The sequence below is a fragment of the Siniperca chuatsi genome, linkage group LG1, assembly GCF_020085105.1.
Source record: "Siniperca chuatsi isolate FFG_IHB_CAS linkage group LG1, ASM2008510v1, whole genome shotgun sequence".
NCBI classification, from domain to species: domain Eukaryota; kingdom Metazoa; phylum Chordata; class Actinopteri; order Centrarchiformes; family Sinipercidae; genus Siniperca; species Siniperca chuatsi.
This window is the reverse complement of record NC_058042.1, coordinates 29968433-29983533: the sequence shown is the minus strand read 5'-3', so window position 1 is coordinate 29983533 and position 15101 is coordinate 29968433. Positions and strand designations below refer to the sequence as shown.

General features: G+C 38.9%; 2 protein-coding genes across 4 annotated transcripts in view; one reads left to right on the top strand and one right to left on the bottom strand.

The window, feature by feature from the left end:
- Positions 1 to 12756, bottom strand: part of phkb (phosphorylase kinase, beta) — a 105835-nt gene extending 93079 nt beyond the window's left edge. The window contains exons 1-3 of one of the 3 annotated variants that reach the window (XM_044194592.1): positions 12631 to 12756; positions 11346 to 11451; positions 9786 to 9872 (exon numbers count right to left, since the gene is read on the bottom strand). In XM_044194592.1, the coding sequence (XP_044050527.1) occupies positions 9786 to 9872; positions 11346 to 11400 (142 nt within the window). In that variant the 5' untranslated portion in view covers positions 11401 to 11451; positions 12631 to 12756. The remainder of the gene's footprint in view (positions 1 to 9785; positions 9873 to 11345; positions 11452 to 12630) is intronic. The other 2 variants (XM_044194500.1, XM_044194409.1) reach the window with 2 other exon arrangements.
- A 485-nt stretch (positions 12757 to 13241) lies between these two features.
- The window catches only part of itfg1 (integrin alpha FG-GAP repeat containing 1), a 144334-nt gene continuing 142474 nt past the window's right edge, over positions 13242 to 15101 (top strand). The window contains exons 1-3 of the mRNA XM_044194728.1: positions 13242 to 13470; positions 13744 to 13828; positions 14033 to 14166. Of these exons, the coding sequence (XP_044050663.1) occupies positions 13293 to 13470; positions 13744 to 13828; positions 14033 to 14166 (397 nt within the window). The 5' untranslated portion in view covers positions 13242 to 13292. The remainder of the gene's footprint in view (positions 13471 to 13743; positions 13829 to 14032; positions 14167 to 15101) is intronic.

Sequence of the window (15101 nt, the reverse complement as noted above, 5' to 3'; positions counted from 1 at the left end):
TTTTCTTCTTTGATGAAAGTAATATAATAATAGTATATATAGTAATATAATAAAGTCATTTGGAGCAGAGCTCTTTCAGTTTGTGTTATGTAGACATCTACGATATACACTGTAAGAGTGTGACAAAAGATGGATGCCTATTTATAAGTCGAGCAAAGTGTGAACCGTGACATGGAAAGTGTGAATGCCTGCAACATAAAGAAAAACAATAACTCTGGAGGAATATCACTTGTTTTGCTTCAGAATACTTGGATTGTGCGGCATAAACTGATAAGAGTCGGTTTATGTTCATGGCACTGTTTTGCAAGGCATTGTCAAGACAGACATGGAGTTGTGCAAGTTGACTTGCTCTATGTTATGTGCACATAGTGCACCACCGGTTACAGACTTAACTTTGACACACATGAGGGTAAGTGGACATAGGCATAATTTCCATTGGGGTATAAACTATTTGTCAAACAGTCGAATTCCACGGAGTGAGATCAGGTATTAAGGTATTTCCACTAGAGAACCAGGGATTATGTAAACTTCTACCCTGCTAAAACTCACATATAACACTGTATGACCTGAAGTGTTTCTCTACTTCTGCACCAGCATCAGAGTAAAAATAAAGAAATCACCCAAGGAAACTTCCTCATGTGTTGCATGTTGGTTCCTCAAACATACATTTTAACCCAACATCTTGCTCCTTGAAAGTTGCCTGAGGAAAAACTACACATCGAATGGTTTTTTAATATGAAATTATACTAAAACTAATACTTGACTAAAACTTGCGTAAATGACTTGCAGCATGCACATTTACTCCTGTAAATTTTGTAAAGACATTCACGGTCCCCAGAGGATGAAACATATTCAGTGCATTTACATGCACTTAAGTAACCAGGTTACCCAGAGAAACTGACTTTGGATGGAATTATTTTAAATACAAGAACACATCGCTCCGTGTAATTATCTCTCCTTTCATTCACCCGCTTCGCTGTCACTTTCCCTGTCTGACGTCTTTGTATATAAGTACTTGTAAAAAGCCAATTAGAAACCCAGTTATGGTATACATGGCCAAGAAATCTGCGTTCTCCAGGAGAAACCAGATTTCTCTTATCTTCTCTGCCCCTGTTACAGAACAGAAGTACAGCCTACAATGAGACGCTAGTATAGCTGGTGACTCTAAGTTTTGTTAATAATTTAGCTGTTTATGCACTTCTTATCCTTTTGTATGATGTATAGTCCTTACAAATCGCAAAAATAGGATAAAATGTCTATGACCTGATTGTTGGTTTCGAAATTCATAGTTAACATTAGAATTGTAAAACAACACAACTTTTTTCAGTGAGAAACTGCTACTGAAATCTAGGTTAAAAACTGGGCTACACAAATGATTATATTGCAATATGAAGCAGCGGTTATATATAACCTAGACCTCTAAAAGCATGTTTTCAACATAATTTAGCCCAGTTGTCTTGTCCTGAAAATCACCAGATCAGTAATTACTGGGATGTGGGTGCAACAGCAAAATAAGTTTGTACAGTGCCAGCATCAGGTACTATAAAAGGAAAAATCTAAAATCTATGAATTATTTTGGCATTACCAGAATGGCTGGGAAGCTCTACAGTAGGTAATGAGTAAGGTCCTTTCTTTGGAAATACGGGAGACATTTTTCATCTGGGGTGCGTGAATGTGAAAGTCTGACTGCACTAAATGGACGAGCGAAGATAAGCTATGAAGGTCCAAGTTCACCAAAGTTCATGCTCAGCATTAGTTACTGAAGACAGAACAATGGATGAAAGCTCTTAATACGAACAGATCGTAGCCCTCCAATAATATATGCTGAAATATTACATACTCAAACAGAAGGCCTCCGGGAAAGTAATTTATCTGTTTCACACACACATGCACAAACACACACACACACGCACACACCCTCCTCTCCTGCAGAGGTCCCCTCACTGATGACTAATCTGTCTGGAGGGATCACTTCATTTTTCATCAGGACATTATGCCGGTGCAAATGAAGGGGACATCCATTCTGCCCTGTCGTTTGTTATAGAGCAAAAGAGAGACAGAGAGGAAGAGAGTGATAGATTTGTGCCGTTGTAAGGACACTTGGTCTCTGCATAGAGTTAATTAAGTGTAAACACACATACAGACAGACACACACACACACACACACACACACACACACACACACACACACAGCAATCCCCTCACAATTCATCTGGATTGCTAACCAGTAACAGGACAGCGCCTTTGGGTATAGGCTCATTTTGACTTTTCTGTCAAAGAAAAGTCAAAAAGATTTATATCATGGCTGTCAGTTTCTGTAGGATAAGATCCCGAAACGTATTCAAGCACTATGAATAATTGGTTCATCATGGGGTGACAGCGTTCCAACAAAGGGAACCATGATGATATACAATAGGCCGAGGTCATAGGTCTCATAAAAAACAGTCATCATTGCAGTTGTTGCTGTTGCTGTTCAAAAAGGAAGTGAAAATTTAAAAAAAAAATGGTAAATTAATCTACCTATTTGATGCGTTGTCTAACAATTTCTCAAATTCGACTGAAATGTCAGCAGTTATTTTGGAGTTACTGTAAAACTCAACTGTAATTTAAGCATTGAAAATAAACTGCAGTCTTAGGAAAGATAATATAAAAACTTCTCAGAAAGGCTCTATTTCTCATCTACTGTAATTCAAGTTAGTTCGATACAGTTATTTATTTCTATGAAGCTCACGGGTTAAAAAAAAAATCTATCTTTATAATATGTATTTACCCCAAATGTATTTTCCAAAAAAGCCCAGGATAAAATGAGCCGAGGATACTGCTCAATTTGGAACTGTAAAGCACTCAAGGTTTCATCTTCTACAAAACAGTGCTTTGGAAGTCATCAATAGATGCAGAACATGAAAGATGAGAGTGCTGAACGTTGTTCAGTCTCAGACTGCAACTTTTTCTGGATGCAAATCAACTGTTGTTGAGAGTTTTCTGCCTAGCCATCCATCAAGCTAATGTCCCACTAAATCAGCAGCTAATGTCTCAGACGCACACAGTCTGCTCTTTTACAATGGGCCATTTCACTGCACCGACAGGGTGGAGAAAATGAGAGAAGATGATGAGAAGGAAAAAAAAAATACCGAGAGATAGATTGAAAAGAGAAAATAAATAAGAGAGAGGAAAGATAGAAGGAGTAAGATGATATCCGTATAGTCCCACAACAGATGCTCCAGGAGAATATGGAAATACACAAACTGTGATAGTCATCGTTCATGCCAGTCTTAACAGCTGATGCTGTCATAATGTTTCCTGCAATATAACATCTGTCACATGAGTTGCTATTAAATGAAAAACAAATGCAGTGGCCACAAAACCCCCCGTGTTTTAAACCACAACAGCGCCGACAGAGTAAAGACAGGTATCAAAGCAATGTTGTTTTCGTAGAAGAACAGTTAGTCACTTTGGAAATTACGCTGATTTGCTTTCTTTCCGAGAGTGAGATGAGAAGAGAAGATCAATATCAATCTCAAATAGGGAGCTAAAGTCAAGTCATGATGTTTAGCCAAGATTATCGAAAAGAAACAGTTACAGCCTCTAACTCCCCCTGACACAACAAATGATTTTGTTTTCATTTTAAACAATAAAATGTGTTAATTGGTGTGTTTTACAGGTTTTTTTTTACTTTAGCGTGAGCTAGCTGCTTCCACCTGCCTCCAGTCCTTATGCTAAGCTAACTACTCAACTCCAGCTCCTTATACAAGCTTATTTGCCAAAATGTTGAACAATTTAGTATATACACAGGACACAGTACGTGTTTAACATTGGCAAAGAGCTTTCAAGTCCTAAAAATAATTAATTGGCTTTCATTCTTTTTTTATTCAAGAAAATTAGAAAAATGAGAAGAGCATTTTTTTAAGTAATCTTGTATTAACCCTGTTACATTAACTTTAAATACAGTACATTTTCAATAATTATGCAAATGTGCAATTTAACACCATGTTCACAATGTATTATTTTGATATGTGTATTTTAATGTGCATATTCTATTAAATGAAAATGTGATTAAAGCTGAATAATTTTCCACAAAATTGCTGCCTTTTTGCATTGCATGTCGGGAGGGAAGTTTAACAATATGATCACAGGGAACCAAGTCACGTTACACCATGAGAACTAAACTTAAGTAAATGATAGAAAGGATGGAGACAACACAGTCTGGTGGTGCATGTTGCCTGTTGCATGTTAAAACCACAAAAATCTGTGTCAAGTGAGTTGCTGCTAAAAAACAAATAATAATAATAATAATAAAATTATGTGAATTTCTATTGTAGAAAATGTGCATAGTATGGCTCCAAGAATTAAAAAAATTGGTCTCTCTTGTCACGCGCAGTAGCTCATTTGTCGTTTGAATCTCAAATTTTAAATTAACTGCTTCTGTCTATTACTGCATAACTTTTGCTGTTTACCATGGCAACAGTTTGTATTGTTACTTTGATTTTGTTGTTTTTTCTGAAACAAAATCCATGATTATTAAAATCCACGTCAAGAAAAAGGTATGGTTAGATTACACTTATTAAAACAACGAAACAATTAAAGCAACTTTTATTCTCTTAATTTATTCCCTTATTAGTTAACTGTTAAATTACAGACAGGGCATTTGCAGAAAGTATTGTAAACCCAGTTTTTGAGGTCACTGAAACATAACAGGCTGAACTTGAACTGGCTAAACACTGCAAAAGATGAGGCAAGGGAAAGTGAGAAGATCAAAAAAGAAAGAAAGAGCAGCAAAAATGAAAAACAAAGTGAAGAAAAAACAGCCCAGATAAGCTTATGTTTTTGCAACAAGCTCATAATGACTATAAAAAGAAAAGAAAACAAGTGTTTTCTCCATTCCTTAATCGTCGTGAGCCAGACGGCAGAGTGATAGTGCCTTCTGCCTGCAGTATTATCACGAAGCAGGCTAAGTCAATGGAGTGTGGCCACATCGCCACATAAATAAGAAACCATAGAGAGGTGAGGGAATGAAAGAAGAGGGGAGAAAAAGAGAGAGAGAGAGAGAGAGAGAGAGAAGATGGAGTGATGAACTATGAGAGATGGATTTAAACTTTCCCCTGGTACTCTTTTCTTGATAACGGAAAACAAGTCCCCAGTCGCAACAGCATTGTAAGCTTAATACCGGTGGGGGCGGCTTTGCAACAAAACAACAAAGAAAGAGAAAGAAGAGAAAAATGTAACTGGTTTGATTTGTCATTGTCACCCCAACCTCACCCCTCTCCACCCCTTTCCCTCCCTGAAACTGAAAGAAAGCAGGTATATTGGCAGGCAGGTCTGGGTGCCGGCGATAACAATGTTGGCTTTGTTCCCCGCTAGAATTGGACAAGCGCTTCCAGCCGCCACCCAACACAACAATTAAACAAGCCCAATGTTCAACGCCGCGTTTTTGACATACTGCAATCTGGCGGAGGCTTTTCTCCGGAAATCTATGGGGTTTCTATGCAGCTGATGCTGGAGGCTACGCTGCAGTCGCAGATAGCAGCAAATCAGTTCCAACTGAGAGCTACACCTGTTGCACACTAAGCTCTGTTTATTGTCTTCTGTCATTTCCTAACCACACATACACATGCAGCCTAATGAACACCCAGCAACCGCACATAACACACACACAAACTGACAGAGGAGCACACACACACACAAGCTGCCCTGTCTTCATCAGGGCAGACCAATGGGCTGTGTCATATCTGCCAGAAGTGTGTTCATGTGAGAAAACGGTGCATCCAGTCCAGAACAGACGCTTTCACACAGGATGCATGAACAATCTCTCAATCCACACCTGGGTTAGAGGCGGCTACCTTCTGCTTTCCTCTGCTGAAATTGTAGAATGAAACAACAAAACACACAAAAATATAATAGCTCACCGCTGGCAAAAGCTGTAGTTTAGAAAGTCTTAAGTAAATCCGCTGCCTGAGCCAAATCCTGACCCGTAGCTGTGATTTGTCTGTCTTGGTTGTCTCAGTAAATGTTATTTTTCTTTTCCACTGTTCATAACCCTTATGGAATTTCTATCAGTTTGGTATTATTTTCTAGATACAGTGACTTTAATATCATAAACATCAGGCAGCATAAAAAAGGTTTTATGCAATATAAAGGTGGGAATATTAACTTGGGAAACATTATATATACTGAGGGAATGAAGAAGTGTAACATTTTTTAGACTGAGGCAACTCTAGGTTACAGGTTGTGCACCTATGATCCAGCAATGGCCCCTCTTCATACTAGGTGCTTCTAGCAAGCACTGACTTGTTGCCAACTTATTGCTGTGATTCACTTCTTTACGTTTCGTAGCTCGGAGCTTCTCTGTAAGTGACTTAGCTGCAGGGACACAAGTTGTTAACTGAATCCAAGTTAAGCCGTTTAATATCCAGCAATCCAGTCAATGCACGTTGGAGTAAGCAACGTAACTTTTTAAACTACCAGGATTTGTATGGGAAGCTGGTGTGGGACTGCAGGGAGAGAACATGTGTCTGTTGAACATTTCACACACACATTATCACAACCTGGGAAGCTGCAACGTGGCGTGGGGTGAACGACACTGTGACACCAGATGATGAGGCAGAGCTCTTCTTTAAATGAACTCTCAGTCTGATCGCAGCCATTGATGCGTACAACACGGACTTACAGTGTTCAAACAAGTCCAGCTGTTCAATTTCTAACATTAAACTGACTTCAACTGACTCTGCTGGGTAAAATGTGTGGCCAGCTGGTGATTATCAAACTAACTTCAGCCTGATTTTTTTCCTCTCACATTCCTACCTGACTGTGACTGACGGAGCCATTTGCCTCGACCTTTCCTACTTGTAAAAAAGGTTGTCTTTTTTCTCCAACATTGGGACGTGCTGCTCTACATGATTACCGCAAAGTGAGCACAAAATGTGATCGATCAAACGATATCACCTGCTGAGCTTAATCGCACGGACCTGAACCATCTCGTCCCGTGATCAATTTACGTAGTTACAAGATGATGGTCTATGGTGGCCTTTGCTGTGTGCGTTTTCCCTGAAGATTAATATATTTCATTAAAGTGTAGTAATTTCTTCTGATGTTATTGTTAGGAGAGGCGAGGATGTCCACTGTAAAATGCTGCGGGACCCTGTAGCCTAGTTTGAAGGCAGTTTTAGGTGCACTTCTGCCAAATTCCAGCTGGAAAAGTGCCAATTTAGGTCACATTTAAATACCTCTCAGTTCAGTGTCACTGCAAGGAGAAGGCCATTCTTTATGTATGTTCTGTGATCCTTAAATGTCATAGGTAGAGAAGCACTGGCGTATTGCATGGTACTAGTAATTATAAATGAAGGTAAGTTTTTCAGATTTCTACAACTACACACACTACACAACTGTGAGCAAATCTGGACATAGCTTATCAAAAATGTATGATTACATCATTTGTCTTGAAAAGGAACAGAAAAAAAAAAAAAAAAAAAAAAAAAAAAAAAGTATTAAAGCACTAAAAGCTCAGAAATTCCTCCTAAGAGCATGTCAAGATTTGTCTGCTGTACTGTATAGTAATTTGTTGTGACTTCAAAAAGAGCAACTGAGAAAAGCCAAGCTTATGTCCACAGTGGCAAAATCAGCACTGATCCTCGGGGACAGCATCCTGAGCTGTATTACCAGCCACACACAGTCAGAGGAAACACATGATCCTGCCTTCGGCACACTAAACCCAGCGCTATATGCTTAGAAGAAGTGGTTTGTTTGGCCTATCCCCTCCATTGCTCTCTGGCTGCACTTGTATTCATTTTACTATAAAAAAAATATATATAAACAAACCCCCAAACAAAAAAGGACAGTGTCTAGTTTGACATCATAAGGCAAAACAAATAAGATAAGATAAGATACACACTTATACATTATATATACTGTATATATTATTATTCATATTACTTCCCAATATACCAGCACCTACAACTTTTAAATAATGTCAAGTTATTACTTGTTTTGTTTCACTGTGTCTTTTGGTCCAAATGTCTCCTCTCACAAAGGCTTTGCAAACTGCTTAATCTGGTGTGGACACAGACCATTCTCACAGCAGACATGTTGACTTGTCAAACACAGGTGTAACTAATAAGATTAATAACAGCCGCATTCAGTTTAGGTGTCGCAGTGCCAGGGCATCGCTATTGTGCATGCTGGCTCACTGGCATTACTTACTGGCACACCTAAGTGGAACGGAAACATCATTAATGCTATTAGTTACACCTGTGCATTTTATGAAATGACAAGTCAAAACCTCTGCCATGGGAAAGGCCTATCATTAAACAAACAGATCCCCATTTGTAGTGGGTATACTGGCATTGCAGCACCACATTTGACAGAACATTTGCTAACATTTCAAATTTGGTGTTTAACCCTCTGCCAGACTAATGACACAGTCACACAGGTATTTATAACAGCAATATTTCATAGCACATCTATAGCAAAGCTGGTTTCACTTTGTTTACATCCAAAGGGGGCGATCTTAGCGAAGTCCGAACTCGAGGATGCTATATGTTTAGACTCCTTTACTGATTCCACATGCTGGAATCATCACCTGGATTGGGTTGCAGCAGCGATTTGTAAAATCCATCAATAAGTTTGTGTCCTTCCTTAGTTCTTAGTAACAACTAGTTAGTTTCTGACTAGTGATTTTGAGACAACCTTTTGCAAATGTAGGCATGATGCTCACATCATTATCAAATATGACCATATTCCTTTACACTTACACACAATTTAAACAGTTCATACTATATTAGCAAGCATTGGCTTTGTCTGTCGGTTCAGTTAACCTAGCAGTACGTGTTAATATTTAGTAATAACTAACCTCTACATACTAGTTTGTGTAAGTAAACTTTTTTTTTTTTGGTGATGTGTAATTCTCCACTTAGTAAATGCTAACATTCTAACTAGTTTAATTTTAAACTTAAGAACAGTTGGTGCACCCAGCTCCTGGCTCTTTCAGGGTTGTGCTGTAAAGAAAAAGTGTGGCCACTCTTTATGTTTGTTTGACATTAGTAATATGTTTGAGAAATAATAAAAACCACATATCCTTTTAGCATATAAATCCTGTGTGTGCGTGTCGGGGAAAGGGGCATGTAGCAGGTGTGACCAGGACTTAATGTAGGCGAAAGTTCATGCTGTCTCCATCCTCCTATCCTTGTTGAAAACCCCCTGAAACCAGTAAGATTATCTAACGCAGCAACTCCCACATGCTCACTCACTGGCTTCCCACTCACAAACACTACCAGCTGAGTCCAGTGCAGTGCCAAGCCAAGCCAGGGCACCTCTGCGTGGAATTAAATTCAGGTCAGTGCATGCTGGGTAAATGTTGTTGCATCTGTAACACCCGGGAATCCCCATGCTTCACATTTATCTTGCCAGCTGAGAACAATTTTTCTCTAAACAATATAATATAATGTATGTGTGCAAGATGTAATCACTATACCCAAGGCTGCAATTTGAAGACACATTTGGCAACGACGAAACAACTGCAGCGTTTACAGTCGCATACATTAGCTCAACAGTGTGGCCATGCTGTGGGTGGGCTGCTTGTTTTAGGAGAGAACACGGTATCAAGAACAGTTTTTCTATCCAACCTGATGGTGTGCAATCACACATACGGCACTTGGTAAAACTGTTGGTTTGGTGATTCACAGCGGGGCCCTTTGTTTCAGATAGCTTTGCATCATATACCTACATCTCTAAATTCTAGGCGATCCCTGGCTCATACTATTGATAGCTTGTCAATAGTGAATATGTGTACTTACCGGCTTTGTAGTAGCGGTCCAGCTTCTCCCATAGGGGCTCATCCTCACGCTGGAGAATGGACAGCTTGAGAGGTTCATAGATGGAACCTGAGGAAGGACACACACAATCTTTACAAGTCTTACTGTTCCAAATATTGACCTACAACGTCTTTTTCCAAAATAATTGCTTTAGTCATCTCAAGAATCCTTAAAAAATCCTTAAAAATTAGTCTCAATCCTGTCTCCTTACCTTCTTTAACATAAAGCCTTAATGACTAAACTGGAGGTAAGGTAAAAAGCACCATGGATTTGATCTTAGAGTTATCTTCAGTATTTTCTATCTTGAGACGATTCTCTTATTTCATATATTCCGATATGTAGGTGTTAAAAGGTCTGCAGCTTGTGAATACCGTCATTTTTTCATAAAATGTTCTTATTTCCAATTAATTTAAGAGAAAATAAGAAGCAGAGAAAATAAAAAAAAACAATAGACACATGCCATCAGTAAATTCAGTTTTTCACTGCAACACACCACATCACAAAGGGCTCAGCACATAAAACAACATTCAGGCCCGGAGCTAAAAATTCAAATAGTAATATGGCTCGCCACCAGATTATTCCTAACATTTCCCTCTGAGCTGAGAGAGCCAGAGTTTGAAGGAAACTCCTATCTGTGAGACTTTCTCTATTTTCAGACACTTTTCACTTTGCTGAGATTTGCATTTTAATAGGTTCGACCTTGGGTCAATACCACAGGTACTGAAAAATTCACATTCTGGTTGAAATTAGCATAATTTCCATCAGTTTAAAAGTTGCAGGGGACAAAGCCAATCCATCTCTTTTTAAAGATAACACTCTAAAAGAGCACAGAGGGTGTCTAATATTCCTATTTTAATTTCTAACATGGGATCAGACAAATGTGAGCAGTCGTTGTTTGGCCGGTTTTAAACAATCCCATGACTAACTTCAGTGATGCAGATCTCTAACACTATTACAGATGCAGTACGCTATGTGACTCAATTAATACTGTACATTTATTTTGTGTCACTACATCTTTCATGCAGAGGAACAAGATGATTATTCACATAGCTAAACCAACATAAGACACACTGCCAACAGTATGAACTCAGAGTAGATTATGGTTAATATTACACAATTTTGTAAAAAATCAGATTTTCCATCAGCCCAAGAGAACTCAAGCGTGTAACTGTCTTATTTTGTTTTCTCATGATCAGAAAATAATTCCGTTGTGATCTCGACATAGCTGGTTGCCTCATAATCAGGAAATAACGTAACCAATAGGAAACAATATATCAAAATACATATGTAAACTTCACAAAATATTCATTTCAAGACGGTGAGAAAATGGAGAAACAACAAGCCTATTTGTGATTTCCAGTTCACAACATATGAAGACAAACATGTTTTCCTGTGATCATGAAATAATTATGTTGTGACTATAATAAGCTTCTCATGTCCAGATAACAAAATGATTGTCTTGTGATCTTTACCCGTGTCCTCTCTGGCCTTCTGTGTGTGGCTGACTGCACTGTTTTCCTCAGATCTGCTGCCACTACTTACCGAGTCTGTGAACTTTCCGATGAGGCCGGGCAATCGCAGCCACTGAACCGGCCATTCTCAAAAGGTGAAATTAAGGCCAATCGTCTCTCTCAGCTAAATCACAAATCTACAGCAATTCACAGGAAGGAGTTAGTAGCACAGAGTTAAATTTTAGACATGCATGAATCAACAATGAATTACACCATGGGGTGATGATCATCATGAACAACATGCAAGGAATTACAGTGCATTGTATTTGTGTAGGAAGTCATTTTAACCCTTGAGAAATACAGAGTCATGGTGAATTGCTATATGATGGTAATGTAATTATGAGAAGGCAGGATGACTACAAAACTAAATTAGGACACCACTTGACTGATTATTGCCCTTTATGCTCCATAACATTCACTTCAGAATGCTATGGTCTCAGAATGCTATGCTGCTGTGTTAATACTGTCAAATGAAAATTAGGAGAACAGATGAGCCTTATTACATTTTTTAATTAATAAAAAAAAAAGTCATCATATTTGCTGCAAGATTTTCCTTCCATTCTCTTTGCAAACTGCCTTTAAGCAGATACAGAATTTTCAAAAAAAAACAGCAGTTATTATTATAACACTACTAGATGATTTATGGAGGTGCAATGTTAGGAAATCTGTATTTAGAGTAACAACAATAAAAAAAAAATTGTTACTACAGCCAAAAAGTAGGCTACAGGGAGAATATCTGACTACGTTTACGATCACATGTGTCTGTGGTAACCCAGAGTGAGTGAGTTTGGAAAGACCTGATGGTAATTTGTGGTGTTTTTTCTCATTTGTATAGCTAAAAATAATAGTGCTCCTACATGTGATGATAAATAACAGTTGCTGTGATGTTTTTATCCTTACACTGTATAACAACCTTCAAAGTTTTAGAATGGTAAGTTATCTATTTCCTTTATAACTGCCAGACTGACTGCCACTGCAAGAATGGCACAGTCTGACAGCTTCCACGGGGCCACACAGGCCCTCCACTCACATCTCATGCTGCAGCACACAGTACAGTTAACTATGGGTGAGATGTAACAGCGAAAGGAGACCTGGTGAGAAGCTCTTAAAATAGCCCCCGAGTGCTGCACATTTACACCTCTGACCTTTCATGCTTCTACCGCCACTGCAGTGGACAAATTAAATGGGCAGATCAAGTCAAATTTCAACCCGCGTTCAGTGGCATTACAAACAGACAGTCTCACACAAGCACTGGCACAATAGAAACAATCGGGCGTGTCACACTGTACGAGGTCATGCAAAGTAATAAGTCAGACCTGATCTTTTTGATCGGGCTTTGAATTCCAGGAGTTTCCAGCCGACTTCTGCCAGGTTCGCCATGTTTACACTGTGTCAAATTCGCTAGAAAGTTTAAGCATTTCCGGTGTCCTCCTTCAAAATAAAACAGAGGCGCTAATGCTCCCAGTCCAGCCCAGTCAGCCATGAGCCATCGTTATGAGTAACATAAATGGAAAAAGTTGAAGTGGCCTTTTAAAAGACAAGACATCACAGTTTAGCAAAGTCATATTATTGAGTAATTTCTTATATTTAGTATACTGTGTTCACTTTACCTACTTTCCAGCTTGATGAATGTTAGGCATTTATTCTGAACGTACACTTCATTCACTTCCGACTTAGGCCTAGCTAACTTTCTTTAGCTTGATACAGCTTTCAACTGTCAAACTACCCGGGAGCACGACACTGACGTAAACAAGGAAACTCTAATATTGCATTGTTATTTGCAATATTTGCACCCTTATTTCAGTGCATTACTTTCACCTCTTTCTAATACAATGAAAATATCAGAGCAGATAACCAAATAAAAAATTGATATTTAATTTAATACGTAATTTAATCAAAAGAAGCTGCTATTTCACCCTGCCATAAAGCTGTATGCCGTATTGCAGTTGATGTTGTGAGGAGTAGTACTAGCAGAAGGATGTGGATTTTCAAATTTAGTATTTTGGCATTTTTGTTGCTTTTTGTGGGACAGTATAACACATTTGCTCTTCAGGATGTAACAGCCGACCTTTTCGGTGCCGAAAATTATGGGACGGTGGCAGCGTTTGGAGATTTTTACTCGGATAAACAGACAGACATCTTCATTATCAGAGAACGTATGTTAATGCTTCAGTAACGTTACTCTGACGTGTTAGCTTATTAACGTTAACCGCTTGCTTGTCTTAGAAATATGTAGTGCTAATATTTAATTTAGCGACGTCGCGATAATAATGGACAACATTGTAACGTTACCTTGACGAAAATTCCCCGCTATAATTCCATAAGGATTTACCTATGCTGCGTGTCTAACGTATGGTTCTGTGCTCACAAGTCATGTGCATCATCATTTAATTAGTATAGATACCTATGTTGACTTCTTACTGTTTCAGAGTCTGAACTGGTGATATTCTTGGCTGACTCGAAAACACCTTACTTCAAGCCCAAAGTTCAAATCACTAAGGACATTTTGCCAAGGTATATGTGACGTTCAGTGCTATTTACTTATATGTAACATGTGATGTCCTAATTTCCTTTTGCTCGTTAGTACTGAGGAGGTGACTCACGTTTCAGGGTGGTTATGTTTACTCTTTAGGAGGGAAGAGTTACATATAAGAGCAGAGCAAAAGCGGGAGCACCATGTCGTTGACTCTCATTTTAATGGACAATCTTCTTGTTCAGGGGCACCGTCATCACCAGTGTGGTTCCTGGAGACTATGATGGAGACTCTCAGATGGATGTCCTTCTTACAGCTCAGATCAACTCTGAGCCAACAACAACTGTTTTCATCTTTTGGGGCCACAACCAGACATTAGGTACAGCTCTAATAGTGAATGGGTGCTGAGGAGGGTGGGTGGAGGCCAGAGAACACTGATGAAGGATTTAGCTCACTCTTTTTTGGCACATATGATTTGATTGTCCCCAGCATCATTTTAATATGGATATTCTTTTAGTCTGTCCTACATTGTGATACACATTTTTGACTAAAGCACCTGTTTACAAACCCCCTGGTGGGTTCAAATGATCAGTTGGTAAATGTGCTGTAAAACAAAAGTTGCGTAGACCTTTCTTACAGCAGACATTTTGACTTTGTCCAACACAGGTGTAACTAATAACACTAACTGCTGCTTTGCTGAAATTGCTGGTGTGGAGTCATCATGCTTTTCCTGTAAGGGCAAGTGAGAATGTCTGTTGCGGAGAAGGTATATGAATCTGATTCATTTGGAAATGATAACGATAACGCCGCATGTAAAGTACATGCTTATTAACAAACATGTCAGTCAAATGCAAGAAGCCTGTCTTGCGCTCAGGTGCACTGTCGGTACAGCAAGAGCAGCTTGTGTCTTTTGTGTGTAAAACTCAGGCAGAATGGGCAAAGTTTAACATCTTTGTAGTGGTGATTTACATAATGGGGAAAGCACAGGTGTAAATAAGATAAATGATGGCTGAATTCCATTTAGTTTCAGGGTCATAGTAGTGTTCATGCTGGCTCACTGTCATACTGTCATGGCTTATTGGGACACTTGAATAGAACGGAGCCATGGTTAATGTTAGTAAAATGTGCGCTGTAAAAAAGGCCTTTTATCATTCACTCCAGAATGATGAACATCAACTGTAAAATGACTTTCCATACTTTAATATATTGATATTATAGCGTGGCGTACAGTGACATAGTTTGTTCCGTAAAGTGAGGCAACAGTGGTCAGTAACAGTCAAAAACAGTCGTGTGCTGCTCCTGGTAGATAACACC